The 22,888-nt window shown below is 36.8% G+C and overlaps 3 protein-coding genes across 54 annotated transcripts in view; 1 reads left to right on the plus strand and 2 right to left on the minus strand.

The window, feature by feature from the left end:
• Positions 1–6,525: 6,525 nt before the first annotated feature.
• LOC127861692 (uncharacterized) lies at positions 6,526–15,939 on the minus strand. Of its 3 annotated transcripts, none has more exons than XM_052400393.1 (3): positions 15,506–15,939; positions 7,350–8,023; positions 6,526–7,146 (listed from the first exon to the last, which is right to left on the minus strand). In XM_052400393.1, the coding sequence occupies exons 1-3, from the start codon at positions 15,591–15,593 to the stop codon at positions 6,763–6,765; spliced, it is 1,146 nt and encodes a 381-aa protein (XP_052256353.1). In that variant the 5' UTR covers positions 15,594–15,939; the 3' UTR covers positions 6,526–6,762. The 3 variants fall into 3 exon arrangements, with proteins under 3 accessions (XP_052256353.1, XP_052256339.1, XP_052256345.1); XM_052400379.1 differs by lacking the exon at positions 15,506–15,939 and adding an exon at positions 8,913–9,733; XM_052400385.1 differs by lacking the exons at positions 6,526–7,146; positions 7,350–8,023 and adding exons at positions 13,110–13,730; positions 13,934–14,607 and having other exon boundaries at positions 15,506–15,936.
• Positions 15,940–18,227: 2,288 nt separating this feature from the next.
• On the plus strand, positions 18,228–20,428 carry LOC127864549 (mucin-5AC-like). Its single transcript, XM_052404279.1, has 3 exons — positions 18,228–18,242; positions 19,849–20,290; positions 20,415–20,428. The coding sequence occupies exons 1-3, from the start codon at positions 18,228–18,230 to the stop codon at positions 20,426–20,428; spliced, it is 471 nt and encodes a 156-aa protein (XP_052260239.1).
• The window catches only part of LOC127861432 (GPI ethanolamine phosphate transferase 1-like), a 98,262-nt gene continuing 94,651 nt past the window's right edge, over positions 19,278–22,888 (minus strand). For 3 of the 50 annotated variants that reach the window (XM_052399953.1, XM_052399947.1, XM_052399908.1), the window contains exon 30: positions 19,278–22,870. The gene's annotated coding sequence lies outside the window, so the exon portion shown is untranslated. The remainder of the gene's footprint in view (positions 22,871–22,888) is intronic. The other 47 variants (XM_052399958.1, XM_052399961.1, XM_052399937.1 and 44 more) reach the window with 45 other exon arrangements.

Genomic DNA, 22,888 nt, shown 5'->3' on the forward strand with positions numbered 1-22,888 from the left:
AAAGTCTGGCACGTTTCGTACGACCAGCTGCAAGTTTTTGTATGGCGCACCAAAGGAGTCGAAACTAACTTCTGCTGCAGCAGAAACAAGAAATATCTTTTAAAAAGTTAGTCGACGTAAATGCTGACTTTGAAATAAAGTTTGAAATTTACGTTTCTAAATAATAAAATTGAAAACAAAAGTTTAACTATTGTGTTTTTTCACTTGTTAGTCGCATATTCACCGCATGAAATGTGTGTTATTATTGTCAAACCACACATAAGTGTAAGTAGATAAAAATTATACTACAGGATTGCACATCATATGTGTCCTCACATGCCTTATTATGGGTGTATTTCTTCACCATCGAAATATATTGTATGTTAATATTTTATTTACACCCAGTTTACTTTCGAGACATTTAAATCACATTTTCATAGCCGCGTCATGCGAAAATGGGCCTTATGCGTTTCGGACAGTTTATCTTAAGCCCAAACCGAATATTCGATCCGGGGGCATAAAAAGTCATGAAATTTTTATTTATTTTTTTACCTTTGACCTTGAAGGTTGACCTTGACCTTTCACCACCCAAAATATGCAGCTCCACGAGAAGTAACTAAGAGATTGAATGGAGAAATGAATTTTGAAAATTTTATTAGTTTTTTTAATTTTTGACCTTGAAGGATGACCTTGACCTTTCACCACTCAAAATGTGCAGCTGCACGAGATACATATGCATGCAAAATATGAAGTTGCTTTGTTAAATTTTAAAAAGTTATGAAAATTTAAGTTTTTATATATTTTGACCTTTGACCTTAAAAGTTGACCTTGACCTTTCATCACTCAAAATGTGCAGCTCCACGAGAAGTAAGGAAGAGATTGAATGGAGAATTTAATTTTTTAATTCTATTTTTGACCTTTGACCTTGAAGGATGACCCTGACCTTGACCTATCACCACTCAAAATGTGCAACTCCACAAGATACACATGCATGCCAAATATGAAGTTGCTGTGTTCAATATTAAAAAAGTTATGATAAAACTTTAACGAAGGTCTTTGACAAGTGCGAGTGGAAGCTTCAATGTGTAGACTTACCAAAATCCCCCTTACTGAAAATTAATTTATTTCAGAAACTGAAAATGTCATGTAAGCAATATTCAGTATGAATTATATCACGTGTATATGTAAACTACTAGAGAATATTTGTATTTGCGTAACTTAACGTAATCAACGATATTACCGTTCATGTCAGACCACGGACTCTAGACGACAATATACGCTCCGTGTGTCAGAAACAAGTGAAAACTATTTTATGTTACTAATACTTTTTTTAGTTAAATCGTATCGGTGCCACCGTTGTGTTGTTCTGGAGTTTCAATTATAATGATTGATAAATGTCCCATAATCAATGTTTAATAATATTTATACCACTAATATACATATCACATGGGGGATTTCGGTACCCGCTCGGCGTCAGAAAGTGTGCAAAACTTTTGCTGGCTGTTAAGTTAGGATTTTGTTTAATGATGGGCCTTTTTCAAATTGTTCTCTCGTGGAACGGCCAACAGAACACATTCCCTCAAAACAAAATAGCAGATGCGTTTTATTGTCCCCGATAAACAAGGGGATTAGCGCTCGTCAATGGAGATAAGACCCATGGAAATGTTTTCTCATCGCCTTGTACACAAATCCCCCATCAGTCATTACCCCTTGTGATCCTGAATGCTTCATCTATCGATAGTTGATGTAACACGTCTTTTGATTGGCCAAGGAAAGAGAAGCAGCGATTGGAAGCAGTTAACTGATACAGGCGGTTGAAAAACAAATAATGTTGGGAGCAATTAAAGAGGTGTTGATACTCGTCATTTTTTTGAACATGTAAGATTCTTTGTCTTAGTTCAACCCATAACTACGCAAAAGAAATCAATGGACCGGAACGAAACTCACACTTCATCTGTAAGTTATGTAGGTAGACTCCATACATGCCAGACGTCCCGATCTCGGCGGGACAGTCCCGCTTTTGGGCCCTTTGTCCCGGCGTCCCGATATGAGACGATTTGTCCCGACATTCGTAAAAAAACGACGTAAGGTGTATAGGTTCCCAACAAAATTCGCTATTCAAGCTTTGTTTCGCTAACACTTACCACCGCTAATCCCTTTATTGCCCCCGTTTGACAATCCGACTCTACTTCTCGTGTGTACCAGTGTTGTTTATGACACCTTATCAGCGATTTATCGGCTAATTATTGATTTTATCAGGCATTCACACCATGGTGGTCTTCAAGATAGTGGCCGCTCATTGCTATCGATAGTTGTATTATAATTAAATAAATGTTGAAAATGTGTGTTTTTTGTCTTTGTTTGAAAGGTTTACAAAACAATTGTTTTGTAAAATTAACTCTACGTCATTAATGAGTCTTTTACATTGAATGTTTACTTCCAAAATAGCGGGATAATCCGAATGTGCAATATACCCAAATCGCAACAAACAGTCCAATAAGTGATACCCATCCTGTCTAGTGTAATTGGGTTTAATTGTAATAAAAACGAGGTGCTATGCATAACAGTTTGACCCTACTCCAATTCAGCTTAAAACAATGAGGTGCTATGTATGACAGTTTGACCCTACTCCAATTAAGCCGCGACAATTGACAAGTAACAAACTGCGCATGGATACATGCTTCAAAAATCATCGCAACAAACAGTAAAAGTGGTACCCATCTTGTCTTGTGTTATTGTAATAAAAACAACGTGTTGTTATTCATGACAGTTTGACAATACCCCAATACAGCGCCTGACAATTCACAATTCAATTAATCTGTGTATATACGAAAAAACAAAATATGATTATTAACATTAGAGAAAAATAATTCGAGTAAAGCATCCATAGACTTCTTTTGTTCGGTAGATAGTTTACTGTAACCCGTACTTTCAGTGTACTAGATCGCCTCCCCTGCGTTAATGTTTGCCATTGAAAGTAATATAATGAGTATTGTTGTCGTAATGTTCCAGATTTTGTACTCTTAAAAGATTAATATTATCTTCGTTGTTTGCTATTGTCTTATTTAATAAAACTGTTATTGTTATGTTTTAGATTTCATGCTTCATATCAGATGTTTTATGTCTTGAATAAAAGTATCAAGAGTTATTGTTAGTACTATACTGACTACAGTAAAGGTGGAATGATAGATCGTTTTAGGTGTCCTGCTTTTTGGTCAAATGTCCCGACAATCTTTTATGGAATGTCCCGCTTTGGACCTAAAAATTTCTGGCATGTATGATAGACTCACACATCAAATATCAGGTCAATATCTTAAAGCGTTTTGAAAATAATTCCGGAAAATGAAATGCCGGACAGACAGATGGACGGAGAGTCCAACTGCTACATGCCATTCTATCGGGGGCATCAAAACAGCTCAATATATGAAAGAGTTGCGTTAAAAGCCTCCGGTTTTAAGTCCAAGGTCCATAACTTCACCAAAAATCAATGGACCGGACCGAATTTCACACTTCATCTGTATCTCATGTAAATAGACTAACATACCAAAAATTAGCTAAATATCTGAAAGCGTTGCGTAAAAAAAAAACTGCCGGAAAACGATTATTAAATAGACAATTTCTAAGTCCAATCTAGTTGATGCAAAGACCTATACAATACATATTATACATCTTTGGTATTATAAACGTCTTTGGTTGATGATGGTAAAAGTAAAATTGCTTAGTAGATGATAAACATTTTATTAGGAATTTAATTTAAAACTGTAGAGGAGGTTTGAATTCAAAAACACAATGATATTATGGTTATATGTCAGTCAGAATTTATGATACATTTCTTAATAAAGGTTTTTAAAGTGTGTGCTTTCCTTCTTCACCAAACATCATACATTTCTGAAATCTACATACACTTCTGAAAACTAAACTAATAACATTGTTGTGAATTTCACACAAATTTCCAAAGTATAGACTTCAAAAAGGTGCTGATTTACTTCTTATATTCCATAATTGATATCACAAAATAAGTTTTAAGCATAACAAATCGCATTGAAAACTGCCAAATAAAAAAAATCCGGCGGGGAGACCACTCCCGCATCATCCCCAGTTCGGCCCCACTAAAAAATTCCTGTGTTCGTCCTTGTTAAACATACCGGTAGCTAATGTTCTGCATAAACTAGTATTTTTGTGCGTTGGCATAATACATATATGACACAAACCCCCTTTTAACATTATTATAGAGGCGAGATGTCAATTGAAAGGAGATGATGAGGACAAGACAACAGAATGCTAAGCCAGTCCGGCAGGTCCCGGAACCACAACAGCCGCCAGTCTCAGATTGATAGATTCAACAGGTAAGCTACTGGAGCTTAGACATCCAACAAGCTGTAAACAAAGGGAAAAGCAATAGGGATATGACACGTAAGAACACTCCATGCTTTCGGCAAGATACGAGAACTGATGAACGAGCGAAGAGCTTCCGCTGGGACATCAACGCACCAGCCGAGCTAAGGTAGCTATGCTTCGAAAAACACACAACAGAGTTAGGCGTTAGATATGTTAAAGCGGGAAGGATTATAATATTGCTAAGCGGTTGCTTTTATCTTCAGTGAGGATGTATTCAATAGCGTCATCAGTTGCAACCCGGTCTTCAACAGACCTAACTCCATCCGTATCTCAGTGGGCCTCAAAATACCACCCAAACTGGCGACTGGAACGCCAATGCTGAACAGGACGCCTATCAAGACAGGTCAAGGTGGGAGACAGATTTGGCAGAGGAGAGACCAACGAAATAGGTATAAGACTTCTTGAGCTGGCCAGAAGCCACCAACTCATTCTGCACAACACGCTGAACCCACACGCAAAGATCTAGCATGCTCTAAACAACCAAGTACACTACCAGATCGATTAAATATTGGCATCGCAGAAACATACAAATGAACACATAAACGAAAATCATTTAATTGTGCTGAACGAATATGTGTACATGATGTTCGCACCTAGTGTTTAATACAGTTATGTTGCACATATATGTTCATTATGGTTTCTTAGTTATCTTGTCAGAAACCTCTTCATGTCTGTGTAACGTTATACAGTTAAGGGCTTTAAGTGGATTACCGGTATATTGAATGGGCTTTACACAATCCCATTCAAAAATACAATTATTTCAGATTGTGTAGCATGAAAGTTTGATTCAATGTAGTGGAAATGGACTTTTAACAGCAACTATTTTCATAAGCGACCATATTGGCAGCAATCTTTCGTATAATCTGGAATTTGATTTCGATTGATTCACTTTAAGAACATAAACCATCATAACATCATTCTATGTTAGGCCGAAAAGATGCAAAATAATGAATTTAGTCACGATTATATCACCATAAACGTTACCATGCTGAAAATGGCGGCCATCCTGGGCGCTATCTTAGATTTCTAAAAAAAAACAGATACCAGCCCGACATAATATGGATTTTTCAACAGTAACATGTTCCCTAACAAAAACACTTAATATTTACTAACACCACAATTTCGGGTATATGTCATTTTCTGCCGGGCTAAATTTGCAGAATGGACTTATTTTTCAAAAATCATCAAAATTGCAGCAACAATAATGGCATAGCCTTTTGAAGAAAAAAATGTCATACAAATTATATGCGTTATAACTAAAAACTAACACACCTGTATGTGTCGGCATACCGGGCGCCATTACAAGCCAACAGATGTGAGGCAAGAATCGAAGAAAACATCGAGTGGAAGTGAGATGGGTCTTTTTCTCATTCATATATATATATACATGTATATAAGTACATTCAAGTACATTTAAACTGTACTTTAAAAAAGCTATAAACAATCCACTGAACTCAGTCATTAGTGCTTATTATCTTAAGACGTCCGGTTTGCTGTCAACTTAAATTCAGTCGTGCAACGGCGATTTGCGCACATATCAATTACTTGAGTTTGAGCATATTCTTGGCATTGGGGAATTTCAGTGAAATCAATGTGTTTCACTGTGCACGATGTCATGATATATCGCTTCAAAACCTTTCAATTCGGTTAAATGAAAACTCGACTGAAGCTTATACATCCCCGGAAACCCAATATGATGTGAAAAGTTGGACATGCTTGGAAAAGTTTCCAAACAATTTTGCTGATTTTCGGTAGGGTAAGTAAATACATTTATATAATTGTTTAAAGGCATTTTTTAATTAAAATATCTTTTGGTATATGAAAAGGAGGTATTATCATGTATGTTAGAAAAATCCTGGTTATTATTATTCAGGATTTAATGAAATACGGCTATTTGAAGTCGACGATGCAGGGATTTGTCCCCTTTTAACATACATGATAATACCTCCTTTGCATATAAATCATCAAAATTTATCGGAAACTTTTCCAAGCACGTCCAACTTTTAGTATCATATGGGATTTCCGGTGGTGTTATATAAACGCCAATATGTGACCTGTAAATTGAAGGGGTCGTGAACAGGAGAAAGTTGGAGTAAGTTTAACGTCTATTGACACATAACACTGTGAAAGTAAAAATAGCAGAACATGTACCAGAGTACGCGTTTTTATTATAAATAGTACGAATTAATACATATTGAAATTAGGCACAACGTAAGCAATTTTCATAAACATTGAGTAAATGTAGACCACGAAAAACAAACATATGATGGCTGTATAGTAAAACAAATTACGCTAGTTTTACACTACAGTAGTCGTTTTTGTTTCAATCGATAATTGAGAGCAAATACTTCACGATATATTTCATTTACGTATAATATATTATTATTATATGAAGGCCAATGAAAGCAGCGGTTCAGCCGGCGGTCTGGGATTCCCCCTGTACACCAATAACAGCTTTCTATGAAAGTCAAACAGAGCTGTGGCATTTGTTTGGATATCATCAGCCACATGCCTGCCTTTAGCTATCTGGTACAGGGACCCCACTACTCCCTCCGTATCCCCGAGGATTTGCAGAGCATCTTCGGAATTTTTCGGTGTAAATTGCACAATTTTCTCAGCCAGTCTCTGACCTCTTTCAATGGACCCCTCCCATAGACAGGCGATAGCGGGGTCTCCACATTCCCGGTAGTGGTTCTCGTGGTGATAAAAGCTCGCCTCGAAATTTTCCGTTGTGAATTCAATCCAATGGACCGATAGTGTGCTTTTGTTCTAAAACGAAATCAAACATATAACAAAAATTATATTTTAGTCAATATACGATTTGTGTAATACCTACAAAACGTGCGAGTTTGTGAAATAAGCAGATATGTAAATTATTGTTCTCATTACATGTAAAGCTACAGGTTATATATAAATTAGTACAAGCCTTGTATAAATCGTAAACAAAAGGGTAAGTAAACTCAATAGAAAACCTCAGTTGTATAAATTTCAACGGAGCTCATTCGGTTGGACGAGATTTCAGCTATGTTGATAGTCATTCCATACGAGCAACCAACAGGCTTGAAATCCAAGACTGTCGTGCACTCATCTATAGTTTTGCAACGCAGTAATGATCTCAGAAGAATCACCAACGGTACGCCACTCGTATTGGCAACAGCGGGATTCAAAGAGTTCAGAGTTATCGCTAAATGCTTGTTCATCTGAAAGCCAAAGCCCGGAAGAAATCCTGGGTATACGTAAGATACAAATTGTTCCTTGATTGCCTCAGGGCCGTCAATGGTGACATGGACGATAGCTACTTTGTCGACCACATCTGGATGCCAGTCATCGTTGTGAGCTATTATTCTACACTGCTGAGTATTTAGCAGGATACCTGTACATCCTTTACCAGAACTTTTTAGTTTTTCATTTTCCAGCTGAATTGTATGGCAAAATTCTATCTCCGACATAAGCTGAAGCAGAAATATGTCAATGAATTCTAGGCAACACCCTGTGGCGATACCGCGGATTTCTTCCACGATGTCAGGAAAATACTCTTCTGACGTTCTCATATACTGGGAAACTATGTCCTTCCCTTTCGAAACCGCATAGAAATCTTTCACCGCTTTGACTTGGTTAGATCCGTTGACGTACTCTTGAATCCATGCTACAAATAATCACCAAAATACATTGAAGATTTGACGTACTCTGCCTACATAAAATATGCAGAGAAAATAATTCAGAGTTAGAATATACATACCTATTATATAAGTGTATTTAAAAAATTGGTGCAATTAATTGTTTTTTAACAGTCTGACAGAAAGTAACAGCTGTTGAAATTTACATGTAAGTCATTAATGTAAATCATGTCACCTAATTATCAAGCCCACACAACAGATAATATTCCAGGTGTGCTGTCTCTTTTTTTCTTTTGACAATGAAACAAAATAAAGTTAGTTCCCACAAAAGTCAAGACAGTGAATATATCAATCATAAAGTCCATATATCTTTTTTTACTTTTCCAACATTGGGCTATTGCTGCAAATGTCCGATTTTAGTAAATGTAAATTTCTTACATACAATGGACATTTGCAAAATGATATATCGGGTGATATTACCGTATGTGCGAATGTGTGTATGATTTCAGACTAGGCCTATGCCGAATAATGGATGACAAACACATATTTTATACATACACACACCGTGGCAGTGTTACAAATCAACTCACGGACACGTTTTATCGAATCGATGGTTTTCTTTGATACATAAATACATGTAGTTCACAAAACGCAAGTACGAAATAGGCCCATGTACTGTAGTCTATTTTATAGGCATAAGCTACATGAAGTTTTATTTACGTGATATGCATTGAACCGTGTTTTACATGGGATTCAATTTATTAATTCGCTCCAAAAAAAGCGAACCAATTTTAGCCAGCGAATATTAGAAAAGCTAAAAGCCACAGATCTGCAACAGGTTATGCGTGTCTTATTTACTCGCATGAATATGAAACGTGTTGTTCGGTTTACATGTGCAGATATATTTACATATTTTACCTTTAAAACATGATCCAATCGCTAAACCGACATCGAAGTTGTTGCTCGCTTTAATGTACAGGATGGGCAGACTCTCGCATGGCGCCATGTTGAATGATTGATGGATTAACACGAATTCTAACTTGAATTCACACAAGGTTGTGTTTACATGTATAATGAGGTTACTGACTGGTGGGCAGCGAAGAGCGTCACATGCATTTAGTCCCCCTCTGGATCAGCAGACGATTGTTTTGCATATATCAATGTATATAATCGAGGATTGCGGAGTATATGTTGATTGTATTTTTAACGTGGCGTCGTCTTTAAACTCTACATGGACTGGTAAAACTAGTCGGACGAATATTCCAATTCTGATCTCCCCTTAAGTATGATTGATCACTGCTAGAAAAATCACGTAAAGCCACACACCTTGAAATGAAATATATGTTAATTATGGTGGACGAACCAGTTATCGAACACCTAAGAAATTAAGTTAAATTTGCAAACACTTAAAATAACAAAAACAATTTGTTTTAACAAATAACTAACAGTTCAATCATTAAATAACTTATCTGTAAAGTTTTCAAGCAAATATCCGTCAAGAATTCATAACAATGATTCCTTGTTTATTGTCACCTCTAGCAGACAAAACAAAATGGCGGCCGATGTAAACATGACCTATTACCGAACAGTTCATAAATACTACTCCAGTGAATATAAACAAACATGAAACTGAACAATTTTTTTTGAAACATGAAAATTAACAAAATTAGAAAAGCATGTAGCTTTGAACACAAAAAAACAAGTCTATTCCTCTGCAATATTGTGGCAAGGACAATAGAACGGGTCATTTCTCCTAACAACATTTGTGGCTGTGCAATCTTTTATGGAATGTCCCGCTTTGGACCTAAAAATTTCTGGCATGTATGGTAGACTCACACATCAAATATCAGGTCAATATCTTAAAGCGTTTTGAAAATAATTCCGGAAAATGAAATGCCGGACAGACAGATGGACGGAGAGTCCAACTGCTACATGCCATTCTATCGGGGGCATCAAAACAGCTCAATATATGAAAGAGTTGCGTTAAAAGCCTCCGGAAAACGGTTATTGCAGAGAAAAGTTTTAAGTCCAAGGTCCATAACTTCACCAAAAATCAATGGACCGGACCGAATTTCACACTTCATCTGTATCTCATGTAAATAGACTAACATACCAAAAATTAGCTAAATATCTGAAAGCGTTGCGTAAAAAAAAAACTGCCGGAAAACGATTATTAAATAGACAATTTCTAAGTCCAATCTAGTTGATGCAAAGACCTATACAATACATATTATACATCTTTGGTATTATAAACGTCTTTGGTTGATGATGGTAAAAGTAAAATTGCTTAGTAGATGATAAACATTTTATTAGGAATTTAATTTAAAACTGTAGAGGAGGTTTGAATTCAAAAACACAATGATATTATGGTTATATGTCAGTCAGAATTTATGATACATTTCTTAATAAAGGTTTTTAAAGTGTGTGCTTTCCTTCTTCACCAAACATCATACATTTCTGAAATCTACATACACTTCTGAAAACTAAACTAATAACATTGTTGTGAATTTCACACAAATTTCCAAAGTATAGACTTCAAAAAGGTGCTGATTTACTTCTTATATTCCATAATTGATATCACAAAATAAGTTTTAAGCATAACAAATCGCATTGAAAACTGCCAAATAAAAAAAATCCGGCGGGGAGACCACTCCCGCATCATCCCCAGTTCGGCCCCACTAAAAAATTCCTGTGTTCGTCCTTGTTAAACATACCGGTAGCTAATGTTCTGCATAAACTAGTATTTTTGTGCGTTGGCATAATACATATATGACACAAACCCCCTTTTAACATTATTATAGAGGCGAGATGTCAATTGAAAGGAGATGATGAGGACAAGACAACAGAATGCTAAGCCAGTCCGGCAGGTCCCGGAACCACAACAGCCGCCAGTCTCAGATTGATAGATTCAACAGGTAAGCTACTGGAGCTTAGACATCCAACAAGCTGTAAACAAAGGGAAAAGCAATAGGGATATGACACGTAAGAACACTCCATGCTTTCGGCAAGATACGCGAACTGATGAACGAGCGAAGAGCTTCCGCTGGGACATCAACGCACCAGCCGAGCTAAGGTAGCTATGCTTCGAAAAACACACAACAGAGTTAGGCGTTAGATATGTTAAAGCGGGAAGGATTATAATATTGCTAAGCGGTTGCTTTTATCTTCAGTGAGGATGTATTCAATAGCGTCATCAGTTGCAACCCGGTCTTCAACAGACCTAACTCCATCCGTATCTCAGTGGGCCTCAAAATACCACCCAAACTGGCGACTGGAACGCCAATGCTGAACAGGACGCCTATCAAGACAGGTCAAGGTGGGAGACAGATTTGGCAGAGGAGAGACCAACGAAATAGGTATAAGACTTCTTGAGCTGGCCAGAAGCCACCAACTCATTCTGCACAACACGCTGAACCCACACGCAAAGATCTAGCATGCTCTAAACAACCAAGTACACTACCAGATCGATTAAATATTGGCATCGCAGAAACATACAAATGAACACATAAACGAAAATCATTTAATTGTGCTGAACGAATATGTGTACATGATGTTCGCACCTAGTGTTTAATACAGTTATGTTGCACATATATGTTCATTATGGTTTCTTAGTTATCTTGTCAGAAACCTCTTCATGTCTGTGTAACGTTATACAGTTAAGGGCTTTAAGTGGATTACCGGTATATTGAATGGGCTTTACACAATCCCATTCAAAAATACAATTATTTCAGATTGTGTAGCATGAAAGTTTGATTCAATGTAGTGGAAATGGACTTTTAACAGCAACTATTTTCATAAGCGACCATATTGGCAGCAATCTTTCGTATAATCTGGAATTTGATTTCGATTGATTCACTTTAAGAACATAAACCATCATAACATCATTCTATGTTAGGCCGAAAAGATGCAAAATAATGAATTTAGTCACGATTATATCACCATAAACGTTACCATGCTGAAAATGGCGGCCATCCTGGGCGCTATCTTAGATTTCTAAAAAAAAAACAGATACCAGCCCGACATAATATGGATTTTTCAACAGTAACATGTTCCCTAACAAAAACACTTAATATTTACTAACACCACAATTTCGGGTATATGTCATTTTCTGCCGGGCTAAATTTGCAGAATGGACTTATTTTTCAAAAATCATCAAAATTGCAGCAACAATAATGGCATAGCCTTTTGAAGAAAAAAATGTCATACAAATTATATGCGTTATAACTAAAAACTAACACACCTGTATGTGTCGGCATACCGGGCGCCATTACAAGCCAACAGATGTGAGGCAAGAATCGAAGAAAACATCGAGTGGAAGTGAGATGGGTCTTTTTCTCATTCATATATATATACATGTATATAAGTACATTCAAGTACATTTAAACTGTACTTTAAAAAAGCTATAAACAATCCACTGAACTCAGTCATTAGTGCTTATTATCTTAAGACGTCCGGTTTGCTGTCAACTTAAATTCAGTCGTGCAACGGCGATTTGCGCACATATCAATTACTTGAGTTGGAGCATATTCTTGGCATTGGGGAATTTCAGTGAAATCAATGTGTTTCACTGTGCACGATGTCATGATATATCGCTTCAAAACCTTTCAATTCGGTTAAATGAAAACTCGACTGAAGCTTATACATCCCCGGAAACCCAATATGATGTGAAAAGTTGGACATGCTTGGAAAAGTTTCCAAACAATTTTGCTGATTTTCGGTAGGGTAAGTAAATACATTTATATAATTGTTTAAAGGCATTTTTTTAATTAAAATATCTTTTGGTATATGAAAAGGAGGTATTATCATGTATGTTAGAAAAATCCTGGTTATTATTATTCAGGATTTAATGAAATACGGCTATTTGAAGTCGACGATGCAGGGATTTGTCCCCTTTTAACATACATGATAATACCTCCTTTGCATATAAATCATCAAAATTTATCGGAAACTTTTCCAAGCACGTCCAACTTTTAGTATCATATGGGATTTCCGGTGGTGTTATATAAACGCCAATATGTGACCTGTAAATTGAAGGGGTCGTGAACAGGAGAAAGTTGGAGTAAGTTTAACGTCTATTGACACATAACACTGTGAAAGTAAAAATAGCAGAACATGTACCAGAGTACGCGTTTTTATTATAAATAGTACGAATTAATACATATTGAAATTAGGCACAACGTAAGCAATTTTCATAAACATTGAGTAAATGTAGACCACGAAAAACAAACATATGATGGCTGTATAGTAAAACAAATTACGCTAGTTTTACACTACAGTAGTCGTTTTTGTTTCAATCGATAATTGAGAGCAAATACTTCACGATATATTTCATTTACGTATAATATATTATTATTATATGAAGGCCAATGAAAGCAGCGGTTCAGCCGGCGGTCTGGGATTCCCCCTGTACACCAATAACAGCTTTCTATGAAAGTCAAACAGAGCTGTGGCATTTGTTTGGATATCATCAGCCACATGCCTGCCTTTAGCTATCTGGTACAGGGACCCCACTACTCCCTCCGTATCCCCGAGGATTTGCAGAGCATCTTCGGAATTTTTCGGTGTAAATTGCACAATTTTCTCAGCCAGTCTCTGACCTCTTTCAATGGACCCCTCCCATAGACAGGCGATAGCGGGGTCTCCACATTCCCGGTAGTGGTTCTCGTGGTGATAAAAGCTCGCCTCGAAATTGTCCGTTGTGAATTCAATCCAATGGACCGATAGTGTGCTTTTGTTCTAAAACGAAATCAAACATATAACAAAAATTATATTTTAGTCAATATACGATTTGTGTAATACCTACAAAACGTGCGAGTTTGTGAAATAAGCAGATATGTAAATTATTGTTCTCATTACATGTAAAGCTACAGGTTATATATAAATTAGTACAAGCCTTGTATAAATCGTAAACAAAAGGGTAAGTAAACTCAATAGAAAACCTCAGTTGTATAAATTTCAACGGAGCTCATTCGGTTGGACGAGATTTCAGCTATGTTGATAGTCATTCCATACGAGCAACCAACAGGCTTGAAATCCAAGACTGTCGTGCACTCATCTATAGTTTTGCAACGCAGTAATGATCTCAGAAGAATCACCAACGGTACGCCACTCGTATTGGCAACAGCGGGATTCAAAGAGTTCAGAGTTATCGCTAAATGCTTGTTCATCTGAAAGCCAAAGCCCGGAAGAAATCCTGGGTATACGTAAGATACAAATTGTTCCTTGATTGCCTCAGGGCCGTCAATGGTGACATGGACGATAGCTACTTTGTCGACCACATCTGGATGCCAGTCATCGTTGTGAGCTATTATTCTACACTGCTGAGTATTTAGCAGGATACCTGTACATCCTTTACCAGAACTTTTTAGTTTTTCATTTTCCAGCTGAATTGTATGGCAAAATTCTATCTCCGACATAAGCTGAAGCAGAAATATGTCAATGAATTCTAGGCAACACCCTGTGGCGATACCGCGGATTTCTTCCACGATGTCAGGAAAATACTCTTCTGACGTTCTCATATACTGGGAAACTATGTCCTTCCCTTTCGAAACCGCATAGAAATCTTTCACCGCTTTGACTTGGTTAGATCCGTTGACGTACTCTTGAATCCATGCTACAAATAATCACCAAAATACATTGAAGATTTGACGTACTCTGCCTACATAAAATATGCAAAGAAAATAATTCAGAGTTAGAATATACATACCTATTATATAAGTGTATTTAAAAAATTGGTGCAATTAATTGTTTTTTAACAGTCTGACAGAAAGTAACAGCTGTTGAAATTTACATGTAAGTCATTAATGTAAATCATGTCACCTAATTATCAAGCCCACACAACAGATAATATTCCAGGTGTGCTGTCTCTTTTTTTCTTTTGACAATGAAACAAAATAAAGTTAGTTCCCACAAAAGTCAAGACAGTGAATATATCAATCATAAAGTCCATATATCTTTTTTTACTTTTCCAACATTGGGCTATTGCTGCAAATGTCCGATTTTAGTAAATGTAAATTTCTTACATACAATGGACATTTGCAAAATGATATATCGGGTGATATTACCGTATATGCGAATGTGTGTATGATTTCAGACTAGGCCTATGCCGAATAATGGATGACAAACACATATTTTATACATACACACACCGTGGCAGTGTTACAAATCAACTCACGGACACGTTTTATCGAATCGATGGTTTTCTTTGATACATAAATACATGTAGTTCACAAAACGCAAGTACGAAATAGGCCCATGTACTGTAGTCTATTTTATAGGCATAAGCTACATGAAGTTTTATTTACGTGATATGCATTGAACCGTGTTTTACATGGGATTCAATTTATTAATTCGCTCCAAAAAAAGCGAACCAATTTTAGCCAGCGAATATTAGAAAAGCTAAACATAAGGTGCGCCACAGATCTGCAACAGGTTATGCGTGTCTTATTTACTCGCATGAATATGAAACGTGTTGTTCGGTTTACATGTGCAGATATATTTACATATTTTACCTTTAAAACATGATCCAATCGCTAAACCGACATCGAAGTTGTTGCTCGCTTTAATGTACAGGATGGGCAGACTCTCGCACGGCGCCATGTTGAATGATTGATGGATTAACACGAATTCTAACTTGAATTCACACAAGGTTGTGTTTACATGTATAATGAGGTTACTGACTGGTGGGCAGCGAAGAGCGTCACATGCATTTAGTCCCCCTCTGGATCAGCAGACGATTGTTTTGCATATATCAATGTATATAATCGAGGATTGCGGAGTATATGTTGATTGTATTTTTAACGTGGCGTCGTCTTTAAACTCTACATGGACTGGTAAAACTAGTCGGACGAATATTCCAATTCTGATCTCCCCTTAAGTATGATTGATCACTGCTAGAAAAATCACGTAAAGCCACACACCTTGAAATGAAATATATGTTAATTAATACATATTGATGCAATTTGGAAGTGTGCAAAATTGTCATTACATCTAAAGCCTAGTAAGCAAATAATTTTGTTTTAATTTTAAAACCGAAAGTAGGATTTCTATGCGTATACGTAATTTCGACAAACGCGATTATTTTTTAGTTTTAAAGCACAAAATAGACTGATTTCTACCTTGTAACCACCAGATATATTCTAATTGGCATAGATAAAATTAAATATATAGCCTAGTTAGCAAGTAATTTATTATTTTTCAAACGGTACCGCTTTTTAAACCGAAAGTAGGATTTCTAGACGTATACGTCCATTTCGACAAACGCGATTATTTTTTTAGTTTTAAAGCGCAAAAAGATGGATTTATACCCTGTAACTACCAGATATATTCTAAATGGCATATATAAAATATGTTTCTTATTTATACTTAAATTTACTATGAAATGTAGTTCATGTTAAGGTGTGTGGCTTAAGCATGGTAAGATTAAAATAGTAATTTTACAGGCTATGCATTTTTAAGTATTTCCTAATAATGGAAGTTTTCAGATTTTTTTATTTAAAGGATTTGCAATTAAGACCATTGATTTATAAAAGAAACTGATAAATGTTATAATGTTCTAAATTATATATTTACTGGAAATAAACGAGCACGTTTTCGTTCTGAAATTCATTACAACTGTGACTTGTTCTACTCAAACGTATTTGTTAGGTGTCTTGCTTCTTCATACAATACAAGTTTCTTCAATATTGTACACAAACTGGACGAGTTTTCATTGAGACAGTATAATATGCGTCATAAGACACCTGCATTGAATGACAGCATCTAGACCGCGTTTAATATGACAGCATCTAGACCGCGTTTAATATGACAGCATCAAGACCGCGTTTGATATGACAGCATCTAGACCGCGTTTAATATGACAGCATCTAGACCGCGTTTAATATGACAGCATCTAGACCGCGTTTAATATGACAGCATCAAGACCGCGTTTGATATGACAGCATCTAGACCGCGTTTGATGACAGCATCTAGACCGCGTTTAATATGACAGTATTTAGACCGCGTTTAATATGACAGCATCAAGACCGCGTTTGATATTACAGCATCTAGACCGCGTTTGATATGACAGCATATAGACCGCGTTTAATATGACAGTATTTAGACCGCGTTTTATATGACAGCATCAAGACCGCGTTTGATATGACAGCATCTAGACCGCGTTTGATATGACAGCATATAGACCGCGTTTAATATGACAGCATCTAGACCGCGTTTGATATGACAGCATCTAGACCGCGTTTGATATGACAGCATATAGACCGCGTTTAATATGACAGCATCTAGACCGCGTTTGATATGACAGCATATAGACCGCGTTTAATATGACAGCATCTAGACCGCGTTTGATATGACAGCATATAGACCGCGTTTAATATGACAGTATTTAGACTGCGTTTAATATGACAGCATCAAGACCGCGTTTGATATGACAGTATTTAGACCGCGTTTAATATGACAGTATTTAGACCGCGTTTAATATGACAGTATTTAGACCGCGTTTGATATGACAGCATATAGACCGCGTTTAATATGACAGTATTTAGACCGCGTTTAATATGACAGCATCTAGACCGCGTTTGATATGACAGCATATAGACCGCGTTTAATATGACAGCATCTAGACCGCGTTTGATATGACAGCATCTAGACCGCGTTTGATATGACAGCATCTAGACCGCGTTTGATATGACAGCATCTAGACCGCGTTTAATATGACAGCATCTAGACCGCGTTTGATATGACAGCATCTAGACCACGTTTGATAGTTCAGCTTCAAGCAGAATCCAATAAGCTCGACGCCTCCAGAAATTACAAGGACACGTTCGCCTAGAAGGGTAGAGTGATAGATGGTTCCTGTCAAAAATTAAAGTAAAACGGGGGCGGGGGCCAAGTTTATGAGGTACTATAGCGTCCAAGGCTTCATAATGTGTGGGTCCCAGCACGTCTACCTAATTTACACAAAGCTCTACCAGACTTGAGAAAGTTGGGACGAATTTTGAATTATGACTGCTATTGGCAGCTATTTCTCCTTCAAGCCGGAAAACCCGGCCGAAATCCAACATGTCCGGAACAGTTACCACAAATTTACGTGCTTTCGGGAACGGGGCTCGAACCAGGCTCGCCTAGGTGAGAAACGCATGCACCAATCACTGCGCTTACCGGACAGCCGATAACTTCTCATTAAAAGATAGTACGATGTGTCTACCTGTATACATGTATTTCTTGTCTGGGAATATGTCTGCTATAAAGGTACAGGCGGTAATAAGCTTACCCCGACTCCTAAACAACATGACCATCAGAAGCCTAGCTCTGCCCAGTTGTTTGTATATTAACCATTTGTAAGCCATGCTTATTTTTTTACCGCGCATAATTGTGTAATTGTATCACTGTCCAAAATGAGCCCAAAGTAACAACTAATACTACAGACTTAACCTGCATAGCGGAGTTAAGAAAAATGGTTCCTAAAGTTTAACCGTCCATGTTTAATTTAATTGTAACGGTTATAATTTGTAACCACTGGGTTCTGGTAGAATTTGTCCAAAGTAAATGCAAAGCGTAGTGTAGATATTGTTTGATGCAAGATGACCAAAAGCGTTTGATGACAGATGTAAAGAAACAGTGTTGAATTTCTCAATCTTTCATATATTTCGGGCATTCGTGTTATATCTGGCACTGTGACCATTATACATGTAATAACACAATATACTACTAGATTACCCGGATTATTATAAAGAATCAAACTCTAGAACCCTTTTGTGCAAACGATAAACATATAAATGCTGTTGTCAGTCATTTATACTATGTATTTTACTTATAATTGTGCTTGGTTGTTCTGCTCTGGTTTTATGGATACAACAGTACTGGTCATCCCACTCATATCTTTACCCTTTACCCCTTAGATACGTATTTTGACGCCTGTGTAGTCAGTGAGAAAGTTAAATGAAATTAAAGATCTTTTTAAATAATAGATTAAAGTTTTAAAGGCCCAAATTTCCAATCTTTAGATACTGATGAGTGGCAAACAGCACAAAACCTGGTTGTATGCGGGTTGCAAAAGCCGTGTTTACTTTGCTTCTGATGGGAAAAGGGTTAACCCCAGAAAAATGAGAATTATATTACCTCCCCACAGAGATTTCCTAACATCAAATTTTAACATCGTTAATGATTATACAATTATATAAATATCTAGTCAGAATTATATTATGTAGTTTGTATTAATTGCGTTTGTGACTAAAAAATAAACACTATTGGAACTAGTAATCGGAATAACAAAGTACACTGTCAGTGTTTAGTCAATTTTTATTTAACAAAGAATGCCCAGAACAAAAACCGTAAATTCACTGAAACATTTCTTTTAAATCTCACAGGTCATGCATCCGCTGAAAACAAGTGCTGCTTACACTTTTTAGAACAATAACAAACAAAAGCATATGACCCGCGTGAAGCAAAAATGGGTTTTATGCCATATTCGGCAAGCTTAGCTCCAGTCCAGTCTGCGCATCCACTCAGTCTAGACAGGAGTTACCCTTTCTGCTAATGAGACCAGGAAGCCTTGCATTGCTTGATAGAGAAAAGCCTGGCTCCTGACAAAACGACTTGATTGCGCAGGTTTACTAAAGCTACGCTGCCTGCATATGCCACATTTTAGCATGACATGGGGCATATGTTGTAAGGCTTTATACGAATTGTAGTATAAGTGACAAAATGTAAATATTCTTGTTCAGCGTGTAAAATAGGCGGACAAATCAACAATAAAGGCATAACTAAGTTGTTATACAGTTAGTCTTAAATATACAGCCTAAATGATTCACCTCAGAGTACATCACTTGAAACTTCTCAGAGTACATGACTTGAGACACCTCAGAGTACATCACTTGATACACCTCAGAGTAAATCACTTGATACACCTCAGAGTACATCACTTGATACACTTCAGAGTACATCATTAGAGACACCTCAGAGTACATCACTTGATAAACATCAGGGTACATCACTTGAAACTTCTCAGAGTACATCACTTGACACACCTCAGAGTACATCACTTGATACACTTCAGAGTACATCACTTGATACACCACAGAGTACATCACTTGATACACTTCAGAGTACATCACTTGATAAGCATCAGAGTACAACACTTGATACACTTCTGAGTATATCACTTGATAAACATCAGAGTAAATCTCTTGATACACATCAGAGTACATCACTTGATACACTTCAGAGTACATCACTTGATACACCTCAGAGTACATCACTTGAAATTGCTCAGAGTACATTACTTGAGACACCTCAGAGTACATCGATTGATACACTCCAAAGTACATCATTTGATACACCTCAGAGTACATCACTTGAAACTTCTCAGAGTACACCACTTGAGACACCTCAGAGTACATCACACCACTTGATACACTTCAGAGTTCATCACGTGATACACCTCAGAGTACATCACTTGATACACTTCAGAGTAAATCACTTGATACACTTCAGAGTAAATCACTTGATACACCTCAGAGTAAATCACTTGATACACCTCAGAGTACATCACTTGACATTGCTAAGAGTACATCATTAGAGACACCTCAGAGTACATCACTTGATACACCTCAGAGTACCTCACTTGATACACTTCAGAGTACATCACTTGATAAGCATCAGAGTACAACACTTGATACACTTCTGAGTATATCACTTGATAAACATCAGAGTAAATCTCTTGATACACATCAGAGTACATCACTTGATACACTTCAGAGTACATCACTTGATACACCTCAGAGTACATCACTTGAAATTGCTCAGAGTACATTACTTGAGACACCTCAGAGTACATCGATTGATACACTCCAAAGTACATCATTTGATACACCTAAGAGTACATTACTTGAAAATTCTCAGAGTACATCACTTGATACACCTCAGAGTACATCACTTGATACACTTCAGAGTACCTCACCTGATACACCTCAGAGTACATCACTTGATACACCTCAGAGTACATCACTTGATACACCTCAGAGTACATCACTTGAGACACCTCAGAGTACATCACTTGATAAGCATCAGATTACAACACTCGATACACATCAGAGTAAATCAATTGATACACATCAGAGTACATCACTTGATACACATCAGAGTACATCACTTGATAAGCATCAGAGTACATCACTTGATAAACATCAGAGTAAATCACTTGAAACACATTAGAGTACATTACTTGATACACTTCAGAGTACATCACTTGAGACACCTCAGAGTACAAACTTTATACACCTCAGCGTACATCACTTGAAACACCTCAAGAGTACATCACTTTATACACATAAGCATACAATGTAATGATAGTGACACTAGTTGGAATCAATATTCTAGAGCAGTGGCAGGTAAATAATACAATTTAATACCATTATATGTGCATATTGATTTATGCCGTAAAAAGTTAGGAGTAAAGCTGTAAATAAATTTAACAAGAAACCACCAGAGACGGGTGATGCTCCCCAAAGGGTTTTTTTTTGTCACAATATTGCACTATATATTCAGATAAAAGGAAACGTCTAGTAGTTGGGGGGGGACAAGCATTGCACTATATGTACAGTTAATGGAAAATTTCAAAGGGCCATAACTCTGTGAAAAATCATTCGACCAGAACAGGCTGATAATATGCACATCTCCTCTTGGTAGTGAAGCTTGCCATAAAGTTTATTGAATTCCAGTCATTAATTGCTGAGAAATAGCCCGGACAAAAATTGTGCACGGACGGACACACGCACGTACAGACGAAGCGGCGACTATATGCTCCTCCCAATTTTTTTTTCGGGGTGCTTAATAAATAAAAAATGCAATAAATCACATATGAAACTAAAACTAAAGAGTGTACATAATTATTTCATATGGTAAAATCATGTAAGACAATTTTAAGTAGATTACATCTAAGACAAACACAACACTTATTCTGAGTATCAGAAATACATTGAAGCATGTATATTTGTAAATAATATTTATCTTATGCACACTCAAACTCCATTTTAAATTTAAAAACATAACTGTATCTACAAACAATTTAACAAGAAATGAACAGAATTTAAAAATAAATGTGGATACAGAACATGTATACAAATCATAATTTGAACTTTGTAGAGGAAATAACATTTAAGCCTCACTCTGAAAAAATGGGGCATGCACATGCATAGACACTTCTCTTTAGAGGTATGCACATGTATTAAGACTTCACTTTAACTAAAAACATGGGGTATGCACATGCATTAAGACTTCACTTTAATGGGGTATGCACATGCATTAAGACTTCACTTTAATGGGGTATGCACATGCATTAACACTTCACTTTAGAGGTATGCACATGCATTAAGACTTCACTTTAACCATGAACATGGGGTATGCACATGCATTAAGACTTCACTTTAATGGGGCATGCACATGCATTAAGACTTCACTTTAACCAAATGGGGCATGCACATGCATTAAGACTTCACTTGAATGGGGCATGCACATGCATTAAGACTTCACTTTAATGTGGCATGCACATGCATTAAGACTTCACTTTAATGGGCATGCACATGCATTAAGACTTCACTATAATGGGGCATGCACATGCATTAAGACTTCACTTTAACCTAAAATGGGGCATGCACATGCATCAAGACTTCACTTTAACCAAATGGGGCATGCAAATGCATTAAGACTTCACTTTAACCAAAAATGGGGTATGCACATGCATTAAGACTTCACTTTAACCAAAAATAGGGCATGCACATGCATTAAGACTTCACTTTAACCAAATGGGGCATGTACATGCATTAAGACTTCACCTCAACCAAATGGGGCATGCACATGCATTAAGACTTCACTTTAACCTAAAATGGGGCATGCAC

Source organism: Dreissena polymorpha, chromosome 1 (genome assembly GCF_020536995.1).
Source record: "Dreissena polymorpha isolate Duluth1 chromosome 1, UMN_Dpol_1.0, whole genome shotgun sequence".
NCBI classification, from domain to species: domain Eukaryota; kingdom Metazoa; phylum Mollusca; class Bivalvia; order Myida; family Dreissenidae; genus Dreissena; species Dreissena polymorpha.

Coding starts and splice junctions, on each gene's coding strand:
- LOC127861692 (XM_052400393.1), bottom strand. CDS start 15,593: ATGGCGCCGTGCGAGAGTCTGCCCATCCTGTACATTAAAGCGAGCAAC. Junction 8,024..15,505: donor GATTGGATCATGTTTTAAAG/GTAAAATATGTA, acceptor GATTATTTGTAG/CATGGATTCAAGAGTACGTC. Junction 7,147..7,349: donor TTGAAATTTATACAACTGAG/GTTTTCTATTGA, acceptor ATTTCGTTTTAG/AACAAAAGCACACTATCGGT.